The sequence below is a fragment of the Epinephelus lanceolatus genome, chromosome 18, assembly GCF_041903045.1.
Source record: "Epinephelus lanceolatus isolate andai-2023 chromosome 18, ASM4190304v1, whole genome shotgun sequence".
NCBI lineage: Eukaryota > Metazoa > Chordata > Actinopteri > Perciformes > Serranidae > Epinephelus > Epinephelus lanceolatus.
The window spans coordinates 13391105-13405310 of NC_135751.1; the positions used below are offsets into that span (position 1 = coordinate 13391105).

The window sequence follows — 14206 nt, forward strand, 5'->3', positions numbered from 1 at the left end:
GTTAGCATGGGACTTCCTTTCCTTTATACAGCTCATATACCCCAGACTGCGACAAAGGGGGCTCTCCCTGACACATTCCACTCTTTGTCTTGTTTGCTAAGTACTAAAAGTAATGGCCATTACCTCACCCGGAATCACTAAACATGGAGAAAATAACATTTCATTTGTTCAATATATAAATAACTCGCCATAGCATCCCTACGCTAAACACTGTCCAATAAACTAAAAGGTTCGTGAGTGAAAGCATTTGTATCCGGCTCCCTAATTGTTCATGACTCATTGATAGGACACGACATTAGAGCTGGTTCAGGTTTTTCTGTAACATCAGTTTTGAGTATCAGATAGATGCTAAAACACTGGAACCCAAAACTGCATTACTGTTCCTCTGTTTTTTTATCATTGTGTTAAAAAACATTTATATTACTGTTTTAGAGTAATTAGCCTATTGTTTTGTTCCCCAGTAACAAAAATAATGTATACTTTAATAATAATAAATACTCAATACTTGTCTGTTTACACTGTATTGACCTACAGTATATTTTGTAAATACGTCATAATGTTAAAGTTCCTCTCTGGGCACTGATTAAACCACTAAAAACTCATCTCTGCTCATGAAAATTAAATCTTTAGAATTTGTTTCCATGACAGAAATGCCTTCTTGCTTTAAAATGGCTTAGATGTGACTCTACACCTTTGTCACATTTACTACAAGCGGATCTAAGAATATGCAAATTATTCCCACCCCTCAGCCGCTTGCCTGCAGCTCGTGCGTACCTGCTCATCAAACACACAAACCTCTGCTTGTTTTCTGTGTGCTACTGTACGCTACACACTGGTACATGGTAATGCAGGAGTAACTCAGGCATATATGTTTTACCAGGAAACTGATTCCACAGAAGAAAAACAAGAGCAGATTGTACAGGGTTGCTTGCAAGAGGGTGTATCGCTCTCTACTATATTAGGATTATTGGTAATAGATAACACGATCCTTCGGCTTGCCAGCTCTTGAAGTGAAAGTGAAACCTAACTTGCGAAAAACTGATATGTAGCTACACCTGTCTATTCCTCTGATTGTCCTCATTTCATTGTAGTGTTATGAAATGCCCCACCTTGACACATGGACGGGACTGGTTACTTAGGTTTGTGATGTAACAAACCCTGGCTGTCTGAATCCGTGTTTTTGAGACTGCCAGTGGTACCACTGCAGTTCCATGGGGGAAATACTCAGCCATGGTGTTGACTGCTTGCTTTACTCATGATGTGTCTTGTATATTCCATAACCTCATATGCACATGTCAACAAGGTTAAGAACTTGATTTTTTCTTTAAATAAATGAAACTGTAAATATTTAGTTGTCCTCATTTCTCCTTGTTACACGGTAAATCCTTTATTCCCTCTTGTCCTCTTCCCTTATTTTTGTCTCTATAGGTACCCAATAAGTATATTTTTAATACTCTGTACATGCTGAATAATTACACGGTAATTTGTGCACTGTAATCTTAAGTGTCTGTGAATTCATTTTCTGGCCTAGCCCCAGTTTGTGCTTTCCATCTAACCATCATTTTGCATTAATGACTGCATTCCAGTCACAGGCTTGAGTCGAGATCTTCTCAAAGATAAACTCAAGACAGATTTTAAAGAAACCCAGCAGGTAGTCTGACAACATTTAATGCTGTTCCGAAGATGCGTCCAGAATCCTCAAAGACCTTTGTTTTTTGCCGGTATGAAAAATACTCCATGTGCTGCCCAGTAAAGTACATGTTTTACACGGTGCAACTCGATGTCTTCAACCAAACAAACTGGATATTTCAGCAGAATAAGGGAGTCACTGAGGATTCTGGACATGCCTTCAAAAACACAGTAAGTGCTGTCAAACGACCCGCTGGATTTTTCAAAGTGTGTCTTTTTGCTTTTATCTGCGTCTCCAATGTAACCATCAATGCAAAAGTCTCATACTTTAAAAACCCGACTTATCTAAGTGGCATAAAACTGGAGCTATATTTGGTCAAAATCCTTTTCTCTGAAAGCAGCAGTCGACAAGATCCTCCTCTCTTTTCCTTTTTCACTTAAATCTTTGGCACTGAGTTCTCATTGCTGTGGTGGTGAATCTTTTTCCTTAGATTTGATGAGTTTAAGTCAGCAAATGGTGTATTTTTTTTCCTGTTTTCTCCTCCTGCACACTACCAAGTTTTTCCAAAACAAATTGGAAACATAAAAAGCTTTACTTACTATGAACCATAAGGTTTTTTCCCCTCACAGAAGAGCTACTACAGACTTGTTGTAAATATAAAAGCTTTGATTTAACACCTGACGGATGAATCACATTGAGCTGAAAGCAGCAAAACATACGTCACTGCATGCAAATGTCATGAATCAACATTATTTTAAATTGACCTGCATTCCTACAAAACAAGAAATATCAGGACAAAGAATATTCCAGAGGGGTCTGATTTGCCAGCCCTGCCGAAATGACCTTCAGCAATATAATTAACCTCGACCACACAGACTGACCTTGCCTCTCAGCCAGAGGGAGAAAAGTGAATTTCACCTTTCCTTCAGGGATGAAGAATCAAATCAAACCAGCTGGAATTAAATAAAAAGACCTAAAACTAAGTTTCAAACTTTATATTTTGTTTCCCAACATGTGTAGGTGCAGGATTTCTTCCTTTTAAACGTTCACAATCCATTTCCTATTGTTAACTATATTTTTTGCAGGTTATTATCGCTTCTATTTCGAGCGCCTGTTGTGTTTTTCTGCCTTTTCCATCTGTCACCTCTATAACACATCAAATAAGACGGAGCATTTTGAATGCAGCCTGATGGAAAGCAAGCGGCTGTAATTTCCTGCTCATCATGTTTTAACACATCGCAGACGACATTTAAATTTGTCTTCAATCTCATTCAATCTCCAACACGATTTTTCCTTCTTTTTTTTTTTTTTACTATTTGTTGATTTACTGGGGGGATTTATTTGCCATGAAAGCATTTGATATGAATGCTGTCATGCAATAAGGCTGGTGATAATTAAAATGTGACACACACTCGATTCGACTTGAAATCCAACTTTTGTCACTGCATGAGTGGGTCTGTCACTCCGGCTTATTAGCACTTGATGATTACTTGTTAGCTTTGGATTAAACGTGCAGCTGATGGAGACGCTGTGCCTTTAGAAACCAGGAACACAAAGCTCCGGCGTCTACTCGTAGGTGATGGCTGCTCCTCTTTTGAAATTAGTTGGGGGGATAAAAGCGTGGCAAAATATGAGCGGTGTAAAAATTCCATGTTAATGAGGGGGAGATTGAAATGAAACAGTCATCTGCACTCTAAACAAAAGAGGAGCAGTATTATGCAAATGACTGAAGCACTGACTCTTTTCAATGGCTGAAGGGGCTTTTGTGATATACAGGAGACAGATGCACAAAAGGGGGAAACCAAAAGAGAGAAATTTCAAACTGCTACAGCTTCATTGTCACTGAAAGCATACTTTTCACACTCAATTCTGACCCTTCCCAGCTTCAGAATGTCTCCCTGTTTTATCCAAACACTGTACAAAAGCATTGGTGATATTTATGGATATAAAATGGAGAACCACAACTCACATTTGTGAGGCTACAGAGCTCATAAGTCTCAAGCCTCTCCTCTGAGAATAAATTAGAAGAGAGGAGGATATTTCGGGGGCTAAGGGTACATTTCCTGGTACAGAACGTCCCGAAATGTACTCAAATATTGACTCTACTGTCCTCAAATACCAGAATAACACACAGGAGTTGAGTAGCGGTGCCCAGTAATAGTCTGAAGCGCATTATCTTGAATAAATTATGCCCCAGATTAGATTAGATTACATTAGTGAAACTGTAATGATTCCCCATAAGGAGGCTGCGGTCATCAGAGCAGCAGGAAACAGACGGGGGGAAAACAGCAAGTCAGACCTGATGATGGTTTCATGTTGAGGGAATTTTTTGTTCCTGTGTTTCCACTGAGGATACAGGTGTGTGTGATGGGAGTGGAAGTGGAAGTCACCTTGGTCTGGTATTTCTTCTTCCTGTCTGGCAGTAGGTAGATCTTCACGTAGGGGTCAGAGAAGCCGTTGGCGTCCTTCGCCGGCAGGTCCAGAGCTTTCAGGATCTTCACCACCAACTGCTCCGTACTGAAACACACACAAGCAGCGAGCTCCATTAGACATTCACATGCTCATAAAAAAGGCATAAAAGGCAGGGGTCGCACAAATTTACACAAATAATCTATGAGGCCCAGACAGGATCAACCCACACACAAACAAAAACACACACCTGTACAGGCTTTATACACGCACAATGGTGTGGGAGGTTCCGTGTCTCTGAAGCTAGGAATAACCAAAATAGCATGCGTGTGTGTTTGTGTGTCATCCCTGCAGCTGTATCATGTTGCACTATCAGCGATGTGAAATGTAAGCACAGTAAGCACAGATGTACAGCCAGTGAGAGTCTGGCCAAAGCTGAGCTCATTAATAATCCTTAACACACTACACTTTAGTCTACACTCACTCTGGGCCATATATACAGAGTTCTTAAAGGTGCACTATGCAGGATTTGCCTAAAAAAAGGCTCATATAAACGTAATCCCTCTACATCATCATTTAGGACCCACTAGAAGTGTGTGGCTGTGTATTAATCTGCAGAGACTTTGCCCTCTGCCTCTATTTTCTTATTTTGCCATGTATGGGGGGACTGCCCATTGCTCTGACAGCCCAAAATTTCGAGGCCCAGTTGGTCCGAAAGTGTCCCACTGGGCTGAGAGCTCATTTCTCCGACAGCCCACTACACCAAAAACAATTGTGATTGCTCTGAAGTCCAGTTTTCCCAAACTTACGTACTCCCTGTGGTTCAAATACCCAGTTGCAACAAAAATGTCCATATTGTACGTTTCTGTAACAACAGACTGTGAGTGTGTGGTTAAGTTTAGCCACAAAAAACACTTGGTTATGGTTAGGAAAAAATACACCCACCAAAAAATAAATAAATAAAAAAAATAACTGCAGGGAGTGTGTATTTTCCCGAAAAAAAGAACTTTGGAGCAATGGGGGTTTGGAGATCAGTCCACTGGGCCATTTTTCAGACTAACAGGGTTTCAGAATTTTGTCATGGCACCATGTTTAAGATGTTTCTGAATTGCAACCTTTTAAATCCAAACTTAACCGTCATAGAAAATGATACAAACAAAAAACTGCGACACAAAATCATGTTTATTTGGAGGGATTTTTAAGTGTTTTTTTTCCCTGGATAATAAAAAAATATATATATTAATCATTAAAAATCACAACAATTAATCAATTATCAAAATTGTTTTTTGTTTGTTTGTTTGTTTGTTTGTTTGGCCAACCAACTGGTCAATTAATCACCTGATTGTTTCAGTACTACAAGAATCATTAGTCAAACTCATTCATTGTGTATGTACATATTCATTATGATATGTGTCCAAAAAATAACAGATTTGGGCTTTTAGAGGAGTTTTAGTGTCTCCAGCTCGAAGTGTTATTTCACTGACAAGAATAAAATATCCAGAATATTTCATTTTACCTTTGTGCTGTATTTTCTGTGATATTTTAAATGATTAAAGGTAGCAAATGCAGGTAAATAAATATAGACATTCAGCAGCTTTGCTCCAAAAATAGCATCATTTGTTGTCATATCAACAAACCAAACATATAATCACTCTCAAATGCACTGTAGCAGAAGTGAAGTCTTTCTTTGTCACTCACACAGTCATGAAAGCATAAACACACACGTGAGCACACAAAACACACAAATCTTTACATTGAAATGCTCCATGCAGAGTCATGGCTGCGTCTCACGCACCATTTGTTATGTATTTAATTACCAGATGAAGATGAGGACAGCTCGGAGGCTTTTAATCAGACCTCGTTAGGCTGTGTCTCCCCGTGTTAACCAGTGTGTCAGCACTTCATTAGCTGCTTTAGGAGAGCAGCGTGAACTTTGGGGCTGAAGAATGATCAGCAGGGCAAATGCCAACGGTGACCCTGGCAGTTATAACGTCCTCTGTCCATGTGTACCAATCACAAATAAGACACGCTTGTTGACAATACAACCATGGCCAACGCGGACATGTGTTTACCTCTGAATCACATCCAATTAAGGCAATCGGATAAACATGCCCACTCTGCAATCACATCAAATCAGGGAGATGATATACAGGGCAAATTGCTGGAGGAAATTACATTCCCAGCTCAGCCAGATAAATATTTTAACGAGAAAATCCTGACCATTTCAAATATGTATCTCACGATATTTAGTCCTGTATGGTTTCAAGACATGTTGGTGGCAGACTGCAGTCGCCGTGATTAACCAGTGTGGTTCAAGGCAATGCTCAGATGTACAATAATTGGAAACGACAGGAAGCTTGTGTACAAAAAAAGCACCCCTCATGAATTTTCCTGCATTTGTTGTTTGTTACAAAGGCACATTTCCCTCCACTCACGTGTCTTATTACAGAACAAGACGTGAGCTTGAACCCAAACCAAGGTTTTTACACAATCCACGAGGCACGCTGCAGAGAGTATACCTATTACTGCTCGAGTACAGAGGGAAATTCATGGCCTGATTCCTGGCAGACAATGCCCGAAAGCTAGCTGTTATTCCCACAGTGGAAATGTGTCAGCTTTTAATGGGATTGTCAATAGAAATGCCTTTCCCAGAGGATCTGAGGAAGATTGACATTGTTATTCTGACTGTTACACTCCAAACAGCTGGGTCTCACACATTGACACACCAATTTTATCACAGCTCCAGTGTGAACACACCTCTACATGTGTGTTACATACAGATATGCCCTCACATCTCTAACCTGTTCTTTACTCCCGCTCTTCTACTCCTTCCGCTAAAACAATTTGCCTCCAGTGTAATGCCAGGCAACTACAACACCACATAAATTATCTTGTGACTTTGTAAATGGGGAAAAGGGACACATGAATAGTTTTCATCATTAACCTCCCTGTCCATATAACTCCCTTGCTAATTCTCTATCTGTAACTCCTGCTATAACACAGTCTGGTGTTATTATGTGTTGACAGGGGCTGCTGTTTAAAGTGGCTCGCCATATATAATTCATGACTGAAACGGCCTCTCGCTCCCTTTCTTTTCTGACCATCAGCACTTTCGCCCGTTGTAATGTTTCTACATGTCGGGGCAGGCAGAAATGGGGGACTGCCAGCTGAGCCGCAGACAGACCTGGCAAGGGAGCTGCACACTCCTCCCCACAACCCACAGCCAACGAGGCTGAGAACACACGCGCACACACACACACACATATACACACTCCCCCATCAGCCAGTCCTCACAGCATGGCACCCCCCAATTACTTAGACCCAAATTCTCCAGCAGAGAATATTCAACGGAGAACCGTCAGAGGGGCAAAATGAAAGTAACTACAGAAATCTGTGCCACGCAGTACATAAAAGCCGCCGACGCTGCTTTGTCACTTACATTTAATGGTACCACTTTCTTATTTTTAAATATTTTAGCATGATTATCATAAACAAAAGCGACCACAGTCGAGACAACAACTAGTCGCCTCTCACATCTCATGCTCGTGGTGTGTTAGCTGGTGTTTTTCCCATAAAAACCTCACTGTCGCAAACTCAATTTTCTACTTGAGTTGAAGGTTTTCTTTTTGTGCCTACTGAAGGGAATAAACACGCTGAAAGATATTTTCCCAAGAAGCACCCGCTCTCTCTGTTCTGTGGCATAAAGAAATTCAGCAAACCGGTGTCTGTTTGCAGCCCTCTGACTTAGTGTTTGAAGAACTGCACACCCACCGCTACGATCAAAGTGGTGCAAAAACAGACGTATCAACATTCACCGGAGACAAGCGAAACTACAATACGGTAGTTTTACTCAATGTTGGAATTATCAAACAAAGTTCAGGTCTCATTTCAAGGATAAAAGGGACAGTTCACCCCAAAATCAAAAATACAGATTTTTCCTTTTACCTGTAGTGCAATTCATCACTAGATTTTTTTGGTGTGAGATATTGGTTGTGGAGATGTCTGCCTTCTCTCCAATGTAATGGAACTAGACGGCGCTCGGCTTGTGGTGCTTGAAGCCCCAAAAATACATTTAAAAACCTCAACAGCAATGTCTCTTTCCAGTAATCATGACTCAGCTACTCAAAATAATCCACAGACCTTGTTGTGAGCAGTTTCATGTAAGAACTATTTTCTTCCTACTGAACTACACCCGCCAACTGTATCACTGCATATAAGGATGTGTGCATCTACTCGTGGACAAGAGGCTCGTGCTTGTGACAGCGAGAGATGTAAACATTTATGGCTTGTTCCTTGGTTAAGCTGTAACGTTAGCTAGTTCAGCAGTACTAGATGAGCTAGCAGAAGATGTAATAACTGTGATACGGTTGGTAGGTGTAGTTTGGTAGAAAGAAACTAGTTCCTACATAAAACTGCTCACAACAAGGTCTGTGGGTTATCTTGAGTAACCGGGTGATGATTTTGGAAAGAAACATTGCTGTTGAGTTTTTCAAATATATTCTTTTGGCACTTTGAGCACCACAAGCTGAGTGCCATCTAGTTCCATTACACTGGAGAGAAAGCAGACATCGAAAGTCGTTATCTCCAACACTCTGCACCTCACACCAAAACAATGTATACTGATAAATAGCTCTACCGGTCAGAGGTAAAAAAAAAAAAAAGATTTTAATTGTGCGAAAAAACCATTTGGTATTTTCAGCTGAACTTTGTGTTTAATACTAACTAGGCATGGAAGAGAGGAACCATGGAAAAGTTTCGTGTTTTGCACTATTTTGATCAAAGCAGGAGGTGTGCAGTTTTCCAGACAGAAAGTCAATGGGTGCTCTGCACAGACGCTGATGCAGCATCTTCAGGCTAACCTGGGGGTGATGTAATGGCTTCATTGTTTATAGTTAAACTTTATATCTTAAAATTTTTGTGGCAATGATTTATTAATGTTAAAAGTCTACACTTTTTACATAAGAGGACACTGACAGAGCGAGTAGGCTGTTTCAGATGGAAGCTCACTGACTTACTTGAAGGCGTAGCGCAGGAGGAAGCTGATCTTGCCGCAGTTGTCGCCTGGTTTCCCTTCGCCCTGGTCGCCCTTGGGCCTGTAGAGCTCTGGTTTGATCTGCCCAATGCTGGTTACCTGCTCCTTCTCCTCGCCATGGAAATCAGGGCTGGAGAGCTGGTGAGTCATGGGCTTGGGCCTAAACAGACACATAAGAGCTTAGAGGGTGAATATTAAGTGAAGAGCACAGCACACAACACACACACACATGCAGAGCCAAAAAAACCCCAAAAGAACGACTCTATGCAACAGCGTGATTCAGTAGCTTAATCAGACATGCAGTGGCGGTAAACCACCTAAATGGAGTTTACCTACTGTTTTTTTTTGCATAAGAGTTTGCACACCTTTTTGTTTTTTTTACACATGCATGCATCATAGAATGTGTTATTAAATCAAAGCTAGTTGTGTGATGCAAGATAGTAAAAACAAATTACTATCTGTAAAAATAGTCAGAGGTTCTCTGTGGGTGTTTTCTATTTTTGTAGAATTTATACCTGCCACTGTGATTGAAAAAAATATCAGTTAATATCAGCACCAGTTTAAAAAGTTGTTTTTCCCAGATGAAACTATGGAGAAGTTCAAAACAAAGTCCAAGATGATTTACAGACCTCAAAAGCTTTCATTAGAGGCGAGCAAGATTAAAGCCAACATCAACCAGTGCGCTCACAAAAACATCATTTTACCAGGTAAAGCCCTCCTTTTCTTAAATTTCAATCATGTGTTTTCCAGTCAATTTTCCTTTAATGATGACTCGCTGGAGGTTAAGGTTCATTCCTGTTTTTATTTACCACAACATCTTTGAGTTTATTAAGTAAAAACACACAACCACCAACTACCACACTTGAGAAATGTACAAAACACACACTGTTAAACCCACACACATGCCCAGGACAGTCATACACTGAGTACTGACCGGGAGGTGACCTGCTGCTGGGAGTGAGCATTGGGCAGGTCTTTATGGGGCTGGGCTCCAACCTCTGAGTTGGGGACATCTGGAGATGTCTGACTCAGCTTCAGAGTTCCTAACAGTGAGAAAATGGACAAAACAATCCTCGATGACTCACGTGTCTCTTCCCTTAGCACTACCGTGGCCTGAGTCATTACAGCGGCTAGCAGTGATGTCTTTCTTTTGTAATGCAGGGGCGGCATCATTGATCGCATTGATTGTATTACATTGATTTAACAGAGAGTGATTTAACAGCAGAGAGGAGGGAAGGAATGAGCAGACATGTTTACAATAGCAGAGCATGAGCCAGCATGAAAGGCATAGAACACAGAGATGTGAAAGAAAGCACATCCAACTGCAATAAAGGCAGCCAGCAAACATTTGACTGTGAATAATAATACACAACCCGCACCAGTGTTGACAGCCAGAATAAATACAACAGCAGAGGGAAAACGCATAGCTGTCACCTAAGCTGTTTCATCAAATCAGGTCCTAAACATTGCTCTGACATCAGTTTATAACAGTTTCTATCTTATGTTGTTAAAACTGCTTCTTGTTCTAATGGCTGCTTATTTACTACGAGCCGATTCAAACCACCTCACAATCACGTGCTTTTTGGGAAGGATCTCTTAAAGCTATGTTCATGTGCATTTGTGTAAAGGCTGCAATGAATGATACTTTAAATCTTAACAATCTGGTCAATTAAACATCAGACAAAATGGAAAAATGCCAGTGTATGCAGGTTAAAAACTAATCTGATTAATAATTTTCTGTCTTTCAACTAATCGACTGGTTGTTGCAGCTCTAATCTGTGTATTTTTTTTTTTTTATACTTGAAGATTAAATCAAAAGACTGTGTATGGTGAGAGGTTTGCTTGTAGTAACAAACCCACACAGAATGATGAGCCAACTCGGCAGCTCTTGCAAGCTTTTGAGCTCATTGTTTTTGTTTCATGGCACATTTACTGTTTGGTTCAGTTTCACTGCTGACATGAACTTTGTGTTTAAGGGTGTCAGGCAGCTGTTTTCTGCAAACAAACTCTGATAAAACTAGCTGGTAAAGAAATATAAACATTTAGCAGCTAAATAGGGAGATTTTCTCAGGGGGTTGAAGAGGCCAAAACAGAGCTAAAAGGCAAGTGAACATATGAGTGATGATACTCTCTGGACCAACTGTGTGTTACAGGCAATATCTGGCAGAAGATTTTAAAAATCAAACCATAATTTCCTGCCTTCTGGTAAATTTTCATGTGCCAACTGGTGCCTTTTCTGCATCAATTTATGATGTAAATGTGTGTTTAAAAAAAAATGTCCTCTGCTATTTTCCTGTTATTATTATTTTGGGTTTCTCCTAGAACATGCTTCTAAACCAAAAGATTCACCACTGGACATGTTCCAGCAGGAGAATGATACAAGTTCGGCCAGAGAGTTTCAACATCAACATGTTTCCCTAAAGTCAGCATGTAGCTACATTTAGCAGTGTAGGCTAGGTAATGAAAACAGTTGCGGTAACATGCCTGGAGCAGATGACCATATGAAATCTATCATAAGCTGATGTAAGCTTGTCTCGAAAGCAGACCAGAAAAATGTTGGAGACAGTATTCCAACCAGGATGAAGCCTGAGGAATTACTTTTACACACGTTCACTTCATTATTTGAAACTTCAACAATGTAACATTATAAAAATTATGGATAAGGAAAATAAGGAAAAGTGTAATAGATCCCCTTTAAAAGCCGATCTGCACATTATGCTGCTTTGAGAAATAAACAAATGGACCCCTTAATGAAAATATGGTTGTGGTTGTGGTAACTGAATTTTCATCTGAAAGTCACAGACTACCTCTTTCCTAATGTTCCTTCTGTATAACTAAGTGTTTGCAATAAGAGACTAGGCCAGTAACATGAAAAAGTAATATTCCTCGAATGTAGCACCACTAAAAGAAAAGCCATTTATATAACCAATAATGGTCAGCATTCATCACACTGTTGCAGCACAGATAAATTATTTTTACTATATGTAGGTAAATGTATTGAATTCAGTACCCTGTGAGTGTATTAAAATAAGAAGTTATTGACTGCAGCATTACATTACTCATACAGTCAGACTGGGATTAAGAGATGTCTGTGAACTTGCTCTTCTCTCACCAGCATTGTTGGGGTAGGAGTCCATGTCCAGGTAGGAAGACTCCTGGGTGTCCTGTGGCCCCCCAACCACACCTCCGACCTCCCCCCTCTCCAGCCCCACCAGGTCAGAGAAATGGGGGTGGTGCCCACCCTGCTGGCCCAGGGTGGGGTAGAGCGAGGACGAGGAGTGGCCCTCCTTCCTCTGCAGCAGGGGGGGTAAGAGTGATGAGCCGCCGGCACCTCCAAGGCTTCCTACACCAGCGCTTCCGGGCAGCAACCCTGACGTCAGGCTCAAGCCTCCACCCTCCTTGTCCCTCCATGGCAGCCAGCAGAGCTTCCAGGAGACGAAGAGGGAGACGGAGAGGAGGACGATGCCACAGAATGTCACGATGACCGACAGCAGACTGACAGAGATTTCTACAGAGGAAGACATGGAGGGGAGGATGAAGAGGGTAAAGAGATTTAAAACTAACAGAAGATTCAACGCTCTGAAGGGAGCTATAACTTTGTCATATTATTATAAAGTCTGTCTTTATACAGAAAGAAAGAAATCTCATGTAAAAGAAGTGTGAGGAGAATGGAGTTTTAACAGAGACACTAGCTGCTCTGTGAAGCTGTACTCAGGCACAGCAGTGCATTAAGCTAAATGCTATCACCAGTATGCTAACATGCTCACAATGACAACACTAACTTAATAATGTTAAGTTGGGTCATTTTTTACAATGACGGCCAGCTGACCAATTAGCACCTGTTAGCATGCTAACATCTGTCAATTAGCACTAATCACAGACTACAGCTAGGTCTGATGGGAATGTCATTTTTAGAGGCATCAAAGATACTCTATAACAGAAGATACCCCACTACAAGCTGCACTAGTGGAACAAAATGACATACACTTCTGGCCTCTAAGTGGGCGTGACCATCTCTCCACCAAATCCCCCCACTTCCTTTGGATGTATTGCAAACGTTGTGTGGTGAATGAAATCAGACTAAAATCAACACAACACTATATATAGTACAAATTTAATGTTTGTCCTTTATTTTGCTGCTGATTTTTTATCTGCTTGCTTAATGTCTGATATCATCTGAGTGTAAGATCACGTCGGTTGTCACCAGATCTCGCGAGAGTATGTTGCTAAAACAGAGACAAATCTCAAACAAAGTTAATTTTCTCCTGATTGTGTGTCTGAAAAAATGCTGTTTCCATATCAGAATGTTTAGAAGGGTTGGAGCTTGTGAAAAATGGAGGATGTAAATGGGAATTTACATCACTGACTATGGGGTGATTGAACGGTCATAATGTGTACTCATGTTCCCTTTTCCCATTGGAATGAATGGACTCAGGGCTGTCGCTAGTCTCCTGAAGGGGCAGGCAGCGGCTAAATCCACAACACAGATACAGGAAATGAAACTAAAGTGGGCCATCTTGGTTTATCACTGGTCTCTACTGGTATTTGGTCATAAACCGAAATGTCTAATGTCAACAAATTTGACCTGATGATGATGCTAGATGGAAAAAAAAGGGGGATCACCAAAGTTATTACAGTTCAGCCTGTGGGGGGCGTGAACAGCAACCCATAGAATGTGAACCTCATGGTAGTGGTGGACAGACAAACGGACCTACACTGCCATCCACTGAGCAGTGTTGCATGACTGGGTAAAAATAACAACCACACCACATGAGTGCACATCCTGTATTTATTTATTAACACATTATGCCTTACAAATCAACAGTAAGCCACAGCATGATCAACAATCCATACACCCCCTTCACGAACACACATCACGACAACGTCTGAAAAATCACAAATCACGGAGCAGCAGAAGGAACCCGCTGTAGGCGTAAATTGATGCAACCAACCCCTGAAGCTCATATTCCACATTTGAATCCTGAGCTTAAAATGGGGGCAAACGTTGGCAGAGTGGATATTCTTAGGGGAGGAGAGGAGGCGAGGTGGGGGCGGTGTGGGGGGCAAACAATTAAAAAAAAAACAACACACACACACACTAGCATCCACAGTGATGTCTCTATGCAATGTCATCC

The 14206-nt window shown here is 41.0% G+C and overlaps 1 protein-coding gene across 2 annotated transcripts in view; it reads right to left on the reverse strand.

Annotated features, from left to right (window-relative positions):
• syt3 (synaptotagmin III) overlaps positions 1-14206 on the reverse strand; it is a 37649-nt gene that overhangs the window by 10064 nt on the left and 13379 nt on the right. For both annotated transcript variants that reach the window (XM_033644855.2, XM_033644856.2), the window contains exons 4-7: positions 12184-12579; positions 10006-10114; positions 9055-9231; positions 4021-4147 (exon numbers count right to left, since the gene is read on the reverse strand). In XM_033644855.2, coding sequence (XP_033500746.1) covers positions 4021-4147; positions 9055-9231; positions 10006-10114; positions 12184-12579 — 809 coding nt within the window. The remainder of the gene's footprint in view (positions 1-4020; positions 4148-9054; positions 9232-10005; positions 10115-12183; positions 12580-14206) is intronic.